General features: G+C 40.9%; 2 protein-coding genes across 3 annotated transcripts in view; one reads left to right on the forward strand and one right to left on the reverse strand.

The window, feature by feature from the left end:
• Nucleotides 1–2,355: 2,355 nt before the first annotated feature.
• Nucleotides 2,356–6,324, reverse strand: LOC122667209. 2 transcript variants are annotated; one of them, XM_043863451.1, is made up of 7 exons: nt 6,204–6,324; nt 4,674–5,456; nt 3,242–3,929; nt 3,021–3,121; nt 2,853–2,942; nt 2,628–2,755; nt 2,356–2,509 (listed from the first exon to the last, which is right to left on the reverse strand). In XM_043863451.1, the coding sequence occupies exons 2-7, from the start codon at nt 5,361–5,363 to the stop codon at nt 2,365–2,367; spliced, it is 1,842 nt and encodes a 613-aa protein (XP_043719386.1). In that variant the 5' UTR covers nt 5,364–5,456; nt 6,204–6,324; the 3' UTR covers nt 2,356–2,364. The 2 variants fall into 2 exon arrangements, with proteins under 2 accessions (XP_043719386.1, XP_043719385.1); XM_043863450.1 differs by having other exon boundaries at nt 4,674–5,465.
• Nucleotides 6,325–12,912: 6,588 nt separating this feature from the next.
• Nucleotides 12,913–15,454, forward strand: part of LOC122667210 (protein farnesyltransferase/geranylgeranyltransferase type-1 subunit alpha) — a 42,055-nt gene continuing 39,513 nt past the window's right edge. Inside the window, exon 1 of the mRNA XM_043863452.1 lies at nt 12,913–13,236. Coding sequence (XP_043719387.1) covers nt 13,006–13,236 — 231 coding nt within the window. The 5' untranslated portion in view covers nt 12,913–13,005. The remainder of the gene's footprint in view (nt 13,237–15,454) is intronic.

The following is a 15,454-nucleotide window of genomic DNA, read 5'->3' on the forward strand; positions in this document are numbered from 1 at the left end:
ATCTCCTCCCCTGCAGGTAACCACCCCAAACCATCTCACACCAGCCATGGGGTGTGGGACTGGGTGGTTACCTTCAGGGGAGGAGATCCAAATTCATATCTTCCTGTCCCACTCTTGCACCCCATGGACGGTATGAGATAGGTTGGGGTAGTTACCTGCATGGCAGGAGATCCAAATTCATATCTTCCTGCTTGTTCATGGATAGTACTATTGTATTTCCCATTGAATTGAAAAGTATTTCTGTGGTTCAGTTCTTGGGTAAGTCCTAGTTCTGGTAGCATTAGGGCATTGTAAAATCTCTTCTTCTCCTTCTACCTTCAGCCGACTCTGCCTCAAGCTCATAGCAGTCAAAGAATGAAATGAAGACAGTCAGCAGTCGTCATCCGCGAAGCTATGGGAATGAGAAGGCGATGAAGCTGGTCAATCAGTGCCAGTTACAGTGCCAGAGCAAGGAAAAGTTCAAGTGTAAACTGACGAGTTGCCTATAGAGTATGTCGCAATAAAGGAAACCTTTATTGAAAAGTATTTCTGTGGTTCAGTTCTTGGGTAAGTCCTAGTTCAGGTAGTATTGCTACACTTTCAGCTTCTGTGCCTGTCTTCAAGAGGATTTTTGTTGCAATGCAAGCACCGGATAAAGTCCATAGAACAGCGTTCATTTATGCATGTTTTGATTGCTTAGTGACAAACTGCATTCACTTGGTAAGCCTTTTACCTTATAGTTGCACTATTTCATGAGGAACCCACGAACAGAAATAGCAAATACAGAACACAGTAAGGATTAATAGGTCGCTATGCATGTCATTCACTTGTTTTCAAATTCCAAGTGGAACCCAAAAGTTTTCCTATACCAAGTGTGGCAAGCCATTCCAAACACTACAAAGTCAGTACATCTGTTTGAAATTTTGAAGAAAGACCAGAGAGGGAGGAGATAAGTTGCTAGCTGTTAGCACTATGCTCTCATTTTGCAGTGGAAGATGATGTATCCAGTTGGGTACTAAATACAAATCTCAAGACAATCTTTTGCAGCGAAAGTGTGAATGTGAGGTTCTGTTTATTTCCAGGTAGAATTTGAGGGAAAAGAAAAAGATTTTGCTTAATAATTTTCCTTTCAAATGCTTCCTATCTAGAAACTGACGGATCCTAAACAAAAGAAAACCATTTTTCCCATTTAGTCTATAAGAATGGTTGCAGGTATATAAAGTAATGTAAAACAAAGGGCAGACGTTTGTGTATATAGATAGCATGCATCCTGGTCTCAGAGATGGTGCCTGAGTGCTTATTATGGAATAAAGAAGCCATCTTTATGCAAATCCAGTAAGAAAAGATATAAATCATTTAAATTTTATGGCTTTAGAGACTCGAACTCCCAATCACACACCACCACCTCACCCCCCCCCCCCCAAAAAAAAAAAAAAAACCCAATGTAAAACCAATCATCATAGCTTTTACTTGCAGATGACCTAATTCTCCAAGTACTCTTTTCGTCACAGCTCAGGTATTGGAATCAAATCTTGTATTCACTCTATTTCTTCTTATCTTCCAACCATAGAGGAACCAATCATGAGTTGCTGCAAAACCTACAGAGTAAGTAGATTTAGAAACTTATGGGAGCTATGCCTAGATGAGAAAAAAACTAAAAAAGGGTTGGTGGAGGGGTTTGGGAAATTTGGTGGTGGCGGAAGGTAAAGAATGCCAAAGAATGCCAAAACGCATATACTCCTTCCCTAACATGTCTAAAATCCAATGCCCAAACCACCTAAGCCTCCTAATTGAAGCACAATGATTCTTTCCACAAGATTTTTTTTTTTTTTGGGTGGAAATCTCTCCACAAAATTTTAGTTATAAACAAACCATTACAAAAACTAAGCATTTGGTTCTTAGAAGGTCCACCTAGGAAATGGTTCCTGCATAACCCAAATATTTGCCATATGTGGAAGATCAGATGGGTCTCAATTTTTGTCGGCAAATAAACCCTAAAGTTCCCTGCTTACATATACCAAATATCACCCCAAACAGGGTTCGCCAAGTGACAAAATAAGGCGCTGAAAATTTCAAGACTGAGAAATGCAGGAAAATGAGGAGTATACATACATTAGGATGCATACCAACACAGTAGGTATTTGATTAAATTTCTATATGACATTAACACATGGCTAATAAAAAAAATGTCCTCTATACAACACTCAACATTGGCACATCATTTGTCCACATGGCACAATGATATTCTGCCGTATCTTACAGCAAATGAATCTCTGCATTGACATCAAGCATCATTGCAACTGCTCTAATAATAATATAGTTACAGAAGTTAGAAACAACAATTTGCAGGAGTTACCACCTACACTCCACAGATTGTTGGGCACATCAACAACTAGCTACAGAGTGCATGGTTTCATGTATGGCCTTGTAGCATTGGAGACTGCAAAGTGGTAGTTTTGACTTGGAATCCCGGTACTTGTAAGTATTACTACACGATGGCCCAGCACACTTCTCACGCGGAGGGGGGTAACTGAAAATCCACAGCAATGACCAATTAAACCATCAGCGGACACAAAAAAGTTTGGTTTGGTGTTCAATGTCTCATAATATAAATTTTGGCTTTGAAAGAGAATGGAATGGATATGAACCTGCTTGATTTGGTGTCAAATATGCTTGGTAGTCCTACATCTTTAGGGAAGGTAACTACTGTCCCAGTAGGGCCAATGACCCATTTAACAGTACTTGGTGCAAGCGTCATTGCGTTGGCAGCTTTCTCCTGTATGAAACCCCATATTGGTTCTCTAGTCAAATAACAGGAACAAAAGAAGTTTGACTCTCAGTTGCTGCAAAAATGCTCATTTATTACTTGGTACCTGTGCCAATTCATCCCGCCGCCGCTTATTCTTGTCCTCCCGCCTCTTCCTATTGGAGTCCTGGCCTAGAATCTTCCTGATTGCCTCAGCCTGAAAGAATCCAACAAGAAAATTAGACGATTCAATTGTTTTCAAACAACGAGCAAAAATAGATTATAAAAGGCAGACCTCCGATTCTCTAGCAGCCTTTTCTACTTGCATTCTACGTCTTTGAGCAGCCTCAGCTTTCTTCAGTTGCTGCTCCACTTCTGAAAGCTTCTCCTTTTGCTCTGTTATATCAAGGGAGAAAGAGGGAGGAGAACAAAAAAATAAGGAACAGAAAATTCTAATGGAAATCCAACAAATATACTTACTTCAGAATTGCAATAATATGAGAAAAGAATGCTCACTTCTTGGTGGGGCAGGGGGGAGCCCATTTGGAAACTCAATCAGATTTGCTCCAGTCCCGGAAGAAACATCTTTTCCAGTCTGGAGGGCTCGTTGGCGTGTCGTTAGGGAAATTTCCTTCTTGCTTTCCATCAATGTATCGACAGATTCTTTTCTCGGTTTCTTCCGCTTAGCTTCAGGCTCACCATCTGATGCTGGTTCTTCTTCTTCAAAATAATCTGTATCCTCAGACACCCTATCCGATCTTGATTTCTTCTGACCATCTTTTCCTGACCTTGATGAACCATATTCTTCCATATCCTCATCATATTCACCATCAACAATCCTACTCTTTGAAACCTTCAAAATTCTTCTCTGTTTCCTGCTTCCTTCATCATCATCGTCTTCATATTCAGCACCATAGCCTGTGGCAGACTTGGAGGTTTTGAGTCGCTCAAGGTAGCGGATCTCCTCATCTCCATCACTATCGTCAAATGCATCATCCAAAACACGCCTCTTGGGAACCCTCTTGCTCTTACGAACTGGCTCAAATTTGTCTGTTCGCTTCCCAGAGTCTTCATACATTTTGCCTTTGGAAGAATCCTCCCTTTTCCCAAGATTAAAACCACCTCTCGAGAAATTTGTCCATGGGACTCCTTGAAATCCGCTTGCCTTTTCCGGAGGAGGGGAGTTATCATCATCTGAATTGTCCTGCAACCAATTTATATATACAGATAAAGAAACCAAAAGGATTTCAACTATTTGTTAGGCAAAAAGTTCTCTGACAGGAAAGGGTACACCAACACCATCTCTCTCTATATCTCCTCCTCACATGAAGTGACCTCACTGCCCTCCCATGTATGAAAATGTTCCGTCACACCCACCTCAAAATACAATCCTCTATGCCACTTGCTTAGAAAACCCTCTCCTTATTTATTAATATTTTATAGTCAAAATCACTGTGGCAACATTACAGGTATCAATACTCTGAGATTTATTCCTCAACCCCCCTCAACTCAATATAAACACACTGTGTTCAAGACTCCTAATGAGTGTTTTTTTTTTGGTAAAGACTCCTAATCAGTTACATCTGGGACAATCCACTTATCAAATAATAGAAACATCTGGCTGGATAAATTTGGGACAAGGAAAGATCCAAGACAGATCCCTTGGTCACCCCTGACTCCATTGCATATGCCCCAAGAACACTATATTTATTCTAAGGAGCAAGGAGAAATGTTTCCTGAGGGGAAGTGTACTGGACAAACCCAGACAATAGAGGGGGCAAAATGACCACCCCACCCCCATGAAAAGCGAAAATGACCACCCACCTGATGCTTCTGCGTGTTCTCTCATTGGTCCCACACACATAAGGGCCATGCTCCCCCATTGGAAACATTTCCTCTTATTCTAATAACCACTACTGTATAATTTGAAAAGATATCGAGTAAGTACCTGAAGAATCAGTTTTTGCCTTGGCCGAGGGGCATCTGAAGAACGAGAAGACTTAACAGAAGAAGACCCACCACCGGAGGCAACATCTGATGTTGATTTTGCATGAATCGTACAGGTAACTCCACCTACCTTGAGCTTTACCTTTTTAAACTTGCTTTCATTTCCTATTCCATCTGAACATACTCCCCCTGAATTACGACTCTCCCCATTCTTTCCACTGCCAATATAACTATCTGTCTTTCTTGACTGCAGTTCAGAGCTTTCCTTCACCTTGTTTGTGCTTTTCCAATTAGCAGGAGCAAGAACGCCTTCACTGCAACGTTTGGAATCTGACCCACTTCGCCCATTATCATTACTACCTTTTGAACTGCCATTGCCATAAAATCTATCATATTCGTCCTTCCTAATCTTTTTACAGGCCGTTTCACCATCATCTTTACTGCTAGATGACATCCGTGTACACTGGTTCAGATTGAACTCTTTCTTCCGAGAACTTGCATCATAACCAGTGTTCTCATCACTGGAGACTTTGCTAACATTGTCTGAGGGTGGTGTAGATGACAATGGTGAATGATCATGAGTATCTGGAAAAGGTTGTGAATCAGGCCGAGGACGGCGGAATGTGTTACTCCTCTTCTTCCTTACAGTGCTTCCAACACCATCAAAACTAGAGCCACCGAAGCTTTCCATGGGAGGAAAGAATGAACCTGCACCAAGGGAAGATAGTTCTTGCTCCTCCAAAAATGAGGAAGGAAACCCAAGAAACCTAGTAGTCCAGAAAGTCTGAAAAGGCTAGCGGAAAGTGATGGAAAAGGTTAGTTAATATATTGAATTAAACCTCTTAGTCAAACAGAAGCAATATTGCCAATATACTGCAATAACAGTAGGAAGAGAAGCAAATCGAACCAACATTCACAAAGATATCGAAGGTAAGTTCTTGTCTCAAATTTTACATCACGCAGTACTGGAAAAAAGCCACAAACAAGAGCACAAAGCTTCAGGAACGATAAAAGACAGACAACAGAAATGATCGATTATCGAAAAACAAACACCAAATAACTCAAAGTCATTTGGGAGGAACAGGGCACTGACCCAACGAGCATAGACGTAAACGATGAACAGAGCCCAAAGAAACGAAGTGACACGAAAAGATAAAATAGCCGGACAACCCAGAGATCAAAGGAAAACAGAAACCTAACGCAGAGAAACGTCCTAGCGATGGACATAGTTGGACGCTAATGGAGTGCCAGGATGAGAAACTCAACCTCCAATTAAACCCCCAAACAGATAAATACGCTTCGATCAAACCATCAAGCAACGAAAGCACAGAAGAACCCAAGAAACAAAGATGAAGATTGGATCACAACCACATCACACATCAAAAGGAAAGCAGAAATCGAAGGAAAAAACAAATATTTACAGAAAAATAATAAAAGAAAGAGAAACGCATCTCATCAATCCATCCAACAGTCAGCGGAATCAAAACAACAGAGAGGGAGAGATGAAAATATAAAAAGACAGAGGCTTTACCTTGTCAATGGAGGCGATGATCACGAAACCCTAAACGTCTTCGAAGCGACAAACCGAAAAATCAAGGGACCCAGAAGAAGGGTTAAAAAAAAGGAGAGAGAGGATGTTACTTGCGTTAAGAACCAGGTAACTTTGCCTTGCTTGGCTTGGTGCTGTGATGATGATGATGGGTTGGGTGTAGAAAGGCTGGGGAGCTCTTGGGTGAGCAGAAGAGTTATCAGTTTTAGTTCATGACGAGGAGAGAGGTAAAGTAGAAGCCTAATCTTCTCCGTCTTTCTTTTTCCACCACACCTGTGTTGTTTTTGTTGTTGCTGTCCTCCTATCTCCTTGTGGTCACCACCCCAGTAACCCATCTCTCTCTCTCTCTCTCTCTCTCTCTCTCTCTCGGGAGGAATTGCTGCAGGTGTGCGCATGCTAAAACATAGCGCACCCCTGTATACATAGAGAACTCTCTACTCTCTACTCTCTACTCTCTACTCCATATATACAAACATGGGAAAAAGATCTCTATCCGGGAGTGTGGCCTACGCCAGCACTCCTATGAATCTATCTCTCCCCTCCCTATGTGAAAAGACACCTCTGCCCCCTTGTTTTAAGTTGGAGAGAGATAGACACATAGGAGTGCTGGCGTACGCCACACTCCCAGACAGAAAACTGTTTCCCATACAACATATAGCCATATAGGTATATAGTCTCTTTCCTTATATGTTTAGACCAAAATGGTTTCATTAAAGCGGAAAAGTATCTCCTGCAGTTCCCTGCCCGGCCCAGTTCCCCAATTCCTCTAGTAGGGGTGCGGGGGATCCCACTCGGGCCGAGTGTTTGGGTAGGGGTAGGGTGGTCATTCCAGTTGGTCGAGCAGAGAACTGGAAGGGATAAAGATCCCATTAAAGGTATACAGCACATTCAAGATCATGTCCTCATTTACTATGAACTTCTTCATTATCTTTTCAAAAAGAAGGGGAAGACTAACTTTATATCCATTACTATTGATATGCACAAGGCTTATGATTGGATTGAATGAATTATGTTTAGTGTGAAGTCAACATCTTTTGTTGAGCTTTATAATGGTTCTCCTTTAATTCCCTTTGAACCTAAAAGAGGGTTGCAATAAGGAGACTCATTATTGCCTTATCTTTTTATTCTATGTTCATAAGTTTTCTCCTCCCATCTTAATAGAGTTCAGACTATGAAACATCTTCACGGAGTTCGAATTGTTCGTGCTTGTGGACCTATTTCTCATTATCTTTCGCTGACGACTTAATTCTATTTGGGAAAGCCTACATGAGAGAGGCCAAAACTTTTAAATACATATTAGCGCAAGATTGTTTTTATTCAGAGCAACAAATCAAAGGCCGAGTTCAGTCCAAATGTTAATAATCTACTGAAACGTCAACTCTTCGAGCATTTCCACATTTCTTGTACGTCTCGATTAGATTTCTACCTTGGAATCCCCTTCTCAAGTAGGAGGTTATCTAAAGATCATTGCTTTGAATTGCTTTCAACAGTTAATTTTTGGCTTAGGCACTGGAAAATCAAGATTCATTAGTATAGTTGGTAGATATACTTTGATTCAAGCTACTCTTTCGGCTCTACCACAATATTATATGTCATGCTTCCAATTGCCAACATCCATACATACCAAATTACATGTTGCTGACCATTCTTTCTTTTGGACTAATGGAGATGATAAATTGGTTCCTACGATCAGTTGGAGGTCTATTTGTACTTCCAAATGTGTGGGGGGGGGGGGGTAAACCTAAAGCTCTCAAGCCATATGAACTCAGCTCTATTATGTAAAAAGGCTTGAGAACTTCTACACTTAAATCTTTATTTCTGGGGTCGAGTAATGAAAGCGAAATACTTTCCTAGGTGCTGCTTCCTCCAATTTGCATGTCTTCCAACAACATCTTGGGGTGGCAATCTGTGAGACCCACCTCTAATTTGAACCTTTCGAACTTGTATGATTTTAGGTTCTGGTTCAATGTCCATGCTTACCTCTATGTTGTGGGTTGCATCGATTGTGGATTCGGATCAATCCGTTGACTCACCTATGGAGGATTTCGGGGAGCCAACACAGTTAGCCATCATTGAATCCGAAGAACTTGCCGAGTCCTAGCATATACGCTTCATATGTCAAACATGCTGGATTGAGCATATGCAGAACCTCACAATCTCATAGGCCTAGTTTAGATAAGAACTTGTTTTTACATATAAGACTGAAGTTTTAATAGTGTTATGGGGGACTGAGACGTAAATTTTCTCTTGTGGGATCCACATTCTCTGTGGTCCGGGGCTGCCTGTGTGCCAACTTGCCTAGGGCCTCAATTATGTCACGGTATGTCTAACCCATGACTTAAACATGGGATTTTAGGCTGAAAATTCTGGTTTAATTAGTTTACAAAAACTAATTCTAAAAACTGATTTTCTTAAGGCTAAACCAAACAGCCTTTAGTTATCCCTTCATATATAAGTTGTCCTTAGCTTTAGATGTTCATTTCCAACTCAAGCAAAATTCGGTTCTACTCTAAGGAAGAGAAGAAGTGAAAGAGGAGGAAGGGAAGAAGAATCTAGGGCTTGTAAAATCTCTTGGCAATTGAAGTTGGGAGCTTGGGAGGGGATCATTGGTGGTGTGCTACTACTTTCTACACATCAACCCAAGGTAGATGGCTCATCCAAATTCTGGAATTTCCCATTCCTCTTTTCTTCTTTGATTTCCATTTGAGCTTATGACTCAATCAACCCAACCTTCTTGTAATTAGATAGGTTGACCTATAAAGGCCCTAAACCCTAACTCAATTGGGTTAATCCAACACAATTGGGCATCACCTCCAACCCCTTGTGCCCATTTGCCCTCTTTCTATGATGATCTGCCATGTTCATAAGGGTTGTAAGAATCCTTTCATTATCTTCTATGATTGGAACCCTTGGCTTGATCATACATGTAATTAGGTCAAAATGACCCCATGGCAATACCCTAGGTTTTCCTAAATTAATTTGGGGGATTAGGTTCCATGTATGGCAAGATCCATGTGTTAGACCTAAAAAATCAGCTACTGTTTTACCCACCAAATTCAGGCTGGTGACCCCTTCGGTCGATCGGATTCAGGGCAGTTCTGAATCCGATTGACCCCTATTGTCCTAGCTTGGATCCTAGATGGTTTGGGCTTATTCCTAGATCTATGTAGTGTCTAATTTATGCGATTTACTACCTGTTAGGACTGTTAGGTGAGGTTTTTTGTGGAGTTGTATCATCTTCGGACTTATACAGTCATCCAACTTCAGGTAAGGGGTTTTTTACTTATTTTGAGAGTGTTTCTTTACTTAATTTGCTGTTTATGCTGGCTGCCATTGACATGCATAAATATAGGATTATTAGTCATGTAGTGTTGTAGCTTTCTTTTGCATTAGATGAATGCATGATAATAGGTTATCATTTCATACTGCATTTGCATAATTGTCACTGTGATATATATTGATGTGTTTGACAGATGATGCTTGAACTGCTTACTATACTATCTACTGCTTCATAGGTCATCCATATTAGAAATGCATATGGTTAGGCTATCATAAACCTAGTGCTACGACCTTTGCCAACAGGGGTGAGGTGTTGGATAACCTGTGACAGGTCTAAAGGGTAATTCCGAAATGCCATTCACTATCCTAAGTCTGAAGAGTACTACCAAAATGGGAACAAACAGTAGGGTTAGCATCGAGGGTCCGCCGGGGTCTGATGTGTACATTCCGGAACTGACGGGTCTTCACCGTAGTAGAGTGGTATTCTCGGGTGACCGATGTTTAATTTGTGTTTCTGGGACTGAAAATATCATACCTACTACAGTAACACTTAAACCTCATGAGACCTAGATCTATTGCTAGTTGCATGCTTAATTTAGAACATGCATCATGGACTATTTGCATCTGCTTGCATGTTTTTCCTTACTGGGTTCAGTGGAGCTCACCCCTATGGATCCCTCTTTTTCTGATGGTATGGCTGGTTCTGAGAAACCAGGAATTGGACTTGATGCTGCTGCGGACTTCCACACCGATGAGGGTCGTGCAGTGCAGGAGTTTGAAGTACATGATGTGTGTTGCATATGCGATGCGTGCGCGCCCCTATGATCTGGCCCGATGGAGCAGGCTAATATCTTTTGTGTTTATACATTATTTTTGTATAGTGAAGCTTATAGTGGCTGTTTATACTTCTGACTTGTATTACTTTTGTGAGGACTGTATAGATGTAATACAAGTTTCAATCTATATAAATATCAAGTTTATCACTCAGATCTCGTTATTTATTGTTGTTATCATTATTACTTATTATCTTCCGTTGCGTTTGATTTGCTGTGTTATGATAAACTGTGGATGGGAGTACTGCACTTGTGATCCTGGAGGTTGATTGGGTGTCAGTTGGCATCCGGTCACACCATGACCTTATTAACCGGGCCGGGGTGTGACACAATCTATTTCTAGATGTAAGTCTCTCTTTAAAAGGGATTTTTTTTATCAAATTGGAATAGGTTTCTTTGTTAATCCATGGTTCGATTATAGGATTTCTAGGGTAATTCCTTTGTCAGCCCCCTCCCCTATTCATTTCCTTGCTCTTACTCGAGTAGTTGACATTATTATTCTTAATTCCATGATTTGGATTGCCCCTGTTACTTCTTTATGGTGGTCCCCTAATATAGGTGAGACTATCCTTTCTATCCCTTTCTCAAGTATATGTCAAGATGATAATATTATTTGGGCTCCAACATCTTCAACCAACTTCTTTGTTTTATCAACAGATCACATCTTGTTTCCCATTGCAAATACGGATAGAAATCCAATTTAGTTGAAGCTCTAGCATCTTTCTAAAACCCCAAAAGTTTGATTTCTTCTTTGGAAAATTTCCATGACAGGATGCCCCTTCCTCAACTTTTGAACTCAAGAGGTATTATGGTTCCAGATGTATGCCCCTTTTGTTCTCAAAATCAAGTTGATGCAAACCATTCATTTCTCAAATGCACCTAAGTCTTACCTCTTTGGTACAAATATGAATTTCTCCCTCTAAGAATGCTTCATTTTCTTGGCATACTAAGTATATAATTGTTGACTGCTTCGATCTCCTTGCTCAAATTCAGAATATTTCTATCCTCCATGCTTTTTTTTTGGTGAAATTCTATCTTCCATACTTTGCGAGAAGGAAATAATGTGGCAGATAACCTTGCTTCTTTTGTTATTATTACTAAGATGTTTATCATCTGGAACATCTCCCCTCCCTCATTTTTGTCAAACCATCTTAGTCTTGACTGTAATGGGGTTTTCTTCCCCCACTTCTGTTAATATTCCTTAATAAAGTACAATTTGTCAAAAAAATAAAAAATAAAAAAAAAAAATAAAAATCCCTCCATGGCACGGTTTTAAAAATCAAAATAGGATCGATCCAATTGGCGGATTTGATTTGGATTGGAATCGGCCATGACCGATCTTGATTTGGGCTATTTTGGAGCGGCCGATTCTAGGGTTTTTGGGACCAGATTTATGGGTTTTAAATCTAAGGGGCCAATTCTAAGGTTTTTGGGACTGATTTGACCCCAATTCCGATTTTAAAATCCTTGCTCCATGGGCCTTGGAAATTTGAACTCAATCTCCCTCCCTCCTCTCTTAGATTCATTGTTTAACTAAGTGGAATTGACAACAAAATCAACTTCGATTGATGGATTCTAATTCCATCAGAATCAATTGGAATTGACTATTTTTATCATCTAATAATGCGAAATCAACTTAGAATGCATTCCAAGAATACATATCAAATGCTGCCTAAGTACTATAAGTGGGATCCGATACAAGGTTAATCGAAGAAAATTCAAATGTAACCCAAAACATGGCCTTGGCCCCTAGCCCATTGAGTGCTCTACCTCGAGCCATCGACATCTTACGCTCTACTGAAATAGATTTCGTGGAAAACCAGCTACATCCAATCTTGGTTGGCCTCTTACCCTTAGCCACAAATCATCCCTGTATTTTGCCACATATGTGGGTTTGGTCCTCCAAGGCTTGTTAGAGGTCTCTTCAACCTACTCATAGATCCTATATGATAACATAAATGACATTCATTGTTGGACCGAGTTTTCCTTCAACCACGGTGAATGTGAATCCATTTCACCGTGGTTTCTCGATGTGCGCGAGAAGGTATGGGGGTAGTTTGGAAACATACCAAAACCCTATAGGGTTCTGTGAACCCTAGGATGGTGGCTAAACCTTTACCCAAAAAATAAAAATGAATGGATTAAATGCAATGGAATTCTATCGATCAAATGGCCAAGATTTTGGGTCCATCTGATAGATTTGATATTGTTAATAATGTGCATCATCATGTGGGATCGGGTTCCTCTCTTGCGAGCCCAACACCCAGGGAGTGCCCAGTGAGACATCCAACGGCGTTGGACTGCTGCGTGCGGGGATGCACGCCGAGCCCCACACAGGAACACATCCTCGCGTGCCCAGTAGCCCAATGCTGTTGGATGCCTCACCGGGCACTCCCTGAGCACTGGGCTGGCAGGAGAGGAGCCGAATCCCTTCATGTGACCATAGATGCGATACATGTAATTAGCTCCCTAACAGTTCTTGGATAAAGTAAAGTTTACATCCAAATTCCAAACCCAATAAAGGATTATGAAACAAAATAAATAATCCTGGATTGATTGCATTTTAAACGCTTTTGAGCTTTCTTCCTCAAAATCTTATGTAAACCCCTCGAAGGAGATCTTATCTCAACAAGGCCTTTATCGAAATCCCAGATCACTTCTGATCAGGCTCCATGGATTCAGATGAAGATGAGAGGATCCCATTCAGCCAGAGACCCGAATGGTCTGACATCAAGCCAGTCCCTCAAGACGACGGCCCCAACCCAGTCGTACCCATCGCTTACCATGAAGATTTCAAGGAAACCATGGATTACTTCCGAGCTGTTTATCTTGCTGACGAGAGAACCCCTCGATCTCTGCGTCTCACTTGGGAGGCTATTGCCATGAACGCCGGGAATTACACGGTAACTCACTGAATCAACTCGACAACTGAACGAGTAGAAGAGGAACTTTTTTCTCGCCTCATTTTACCTGTTCTTGCTTCATACAACTCTAAAGTTATTTTTTTTCTGGGTGTTTGAATTTGCATGACTTATTTATTACTCTAGTGAAATAAGAGGCCCAATTATGCAAATTCTGAAGTGAAAATTTTACAAAATGGAAGCCTTGCAGGTTGGATTGACTTTTTGTTGTGGAGTTTTATTCTCTTCTTGGGGGTCTGATGGGACTAGGGTCACTAAACAGCAAGGTTACAACCCTAACCCCCAATGGTAGGATCGAATGCACTGCAGTACAGGCTGTACAGCAGTTCACCCTTGATTAACAGCAGTAATGAGGGTGATGATAGGGCTAAAAACTGGGTCAACAGTAGGGATATGTACTGGTAATAAGGCCACATAATATAAACACAATCTAAGGGTCAGATTGGTGCCTACAGTGGAGTTACCGAGTATGGCTACTACTTCTGTCAGAATCAGGAACTAATTGAAAATCTGTGACCCTTAGGTCAGAATACCTTAAAATCACAGTTACAACTGATGGCCAGAGTAAAAATTACAGAACCATCCCCAAAATAGCATCTATAGATCAACCAATAGGATTAGCCAACAGCCACCTCAGATGGGGCTCAAACTATTGTCAAAGGTAGGATGGTAGGATCTCTTGAACACTTCAAAAGGTAAGCCACAGATGATGGCTGGGTAGGGAGTAATGGAGTAAGAACATGATCAGTAACTCTACGGAGAAAAATAGAAACTTACAGCCACAGATTTAACCAGCCAATAGATAGACTTGAAAGTACCATCAAAGTAGAGTATAAGTAGAGTAACCCCTTCCAAAGTTTGATGTATAGTTCTTGAGTTGTAGGAACTTGAATGTTGCTGCAGTTGAACTCCAAACAAGGCTGCCGCGGGGTTGATTTTGAATCTCTGCAATACCAGCCTTCTTTAAGAATCGATGGAGCAGTCTTCTGTGGATTGCCAGCAACAATAACAAAGAACAAAGATGGTCTCGGTATCTTGAAGTGAAGCTTGTTGCAGGTCCAGTAAAATCGAAACTAGGAAGAAGAGAAAATGGAGAAGAGAAAATGGAGAAGTGGGGGGGGGGGAATATGACCAAGGCTTCTCACCTATGGCCTTGGCCAGTCTTTCACTCACCTAAGGTATAACACCTCAGTCAACTGCATCACACATCAACTTAGCATAAGAACCAAAGCTTCATTAATCATTTCAAATTGCAGGTATAGGCACAATGGCCCTTGCAATATGTAGGTGCTTGGAGTGCTCTAAAAGAGGCCCACACTTATAGTGGGGGCTAAGCATAAGCTAAGCATGTCTTTCCTCGCCACTAAAGAGGTCAGCCACATGGATCCTTGCTCTCCAATCAGCTCTATTCAAAGTCATACATGATACGAGGCTTAAGCTAAGCATGTCTTTCCTCACCACTTCTCCTATGGTTATTTTAGGCCTGCCATGGCTCTTTTGGTTCCCTCAATTTGAATCAAGTCACTTCTCCGTACTGGGGTATCCGAAGGCCTCCGTTGAACATGGCCATGCCACCTCATATTACTCTCTCTAAGCTTATCATGGATTGGAGCTACTCCCAACCCAGCTCTAATATGGTCATTCCTTACTTTATCCTTTCTAATTTTCCCAGACATCCATCTCAACATCCTCATCTCCGCTACTCATAGTTTATTTATACGACACTTCTTAACAGCCCAGCATTTCGTACCATACGTCATAGCTGGTCAAATGACAGTCTTATGAAAACTTCCTTTAAGCTTTAAAGGAATATGCTGATCACACAGTACTTCTGACGTACCTTTCCACTTCATCTACCCTATTTTAATCTTCTAGGCAACGTTATTCTCTAAGTCATCTTCCTTATTTATGATTGATCCCAGATATCTAAAATAATCACTTTGTGGGATCTCCCTCTCACCAATAAGTTACACACCATATATTCCGTCTTAGTTCGACTTATCTTCATCCTTGTACAATAAGAAACTTAAATAGAAGGTAAGATATCCTAAGATCTAAGTAGTATCTATTTAAAACTGAAAGTCTGAAAATAGAAACCAATCCCTATTTTCGTGTAGGATTCAAGTCTCTTCTATTTTGGGCTTATAGAATGGGTCCATTGCAATACAAAACTCAAAATCACCTAGTCCATGACCCATAT

The sequence above is a fragment of the Telopea speciosissima genome, chromosome 7 (assembly GCF_018873765.1).
Source record: "Telopea speciosissima isolate NSW1024214 ecotype Mountain lineage chromosome 7, Tspe_v1, whole genome shotgun sequence".
NCBI classification, from domain to species: domain Eukaryota; kingdom Viridiplantae; phylum Streptophyta; class Magnoliopsida; order Proteales; family Proteaceae; genus Telopea; species Telopea speciosissima.

What these genes read in the sequence shown, in the direction of transcription:
- LOC122667209 (XM_043863451.1), bottom strand. Translation starts at nt 5,363, where the DNA reads ATGGAAAGCTTCGGTGGCTCTAGTTTTGATGGTGTTGGAAGCACTGTA. An exon ending in CCCCCCTGCCCCACCAAGAA is followed by an intron (nt 3,122 to 3,241) that starts GTGAGCATTCTT and finishes TTGATATAACAG; the next exon opens with AGCAAAAGGAGAAGCTTTCA. An exon ending in GGCGGGATGAATTGGCACAG is followed by an intron (nt 2,756 to 2,852) that starts GTACCAAGTAAT and finishes GGTTTCATACAG; the next exon opens with GAGAAAGCTGCCAACGCAAT.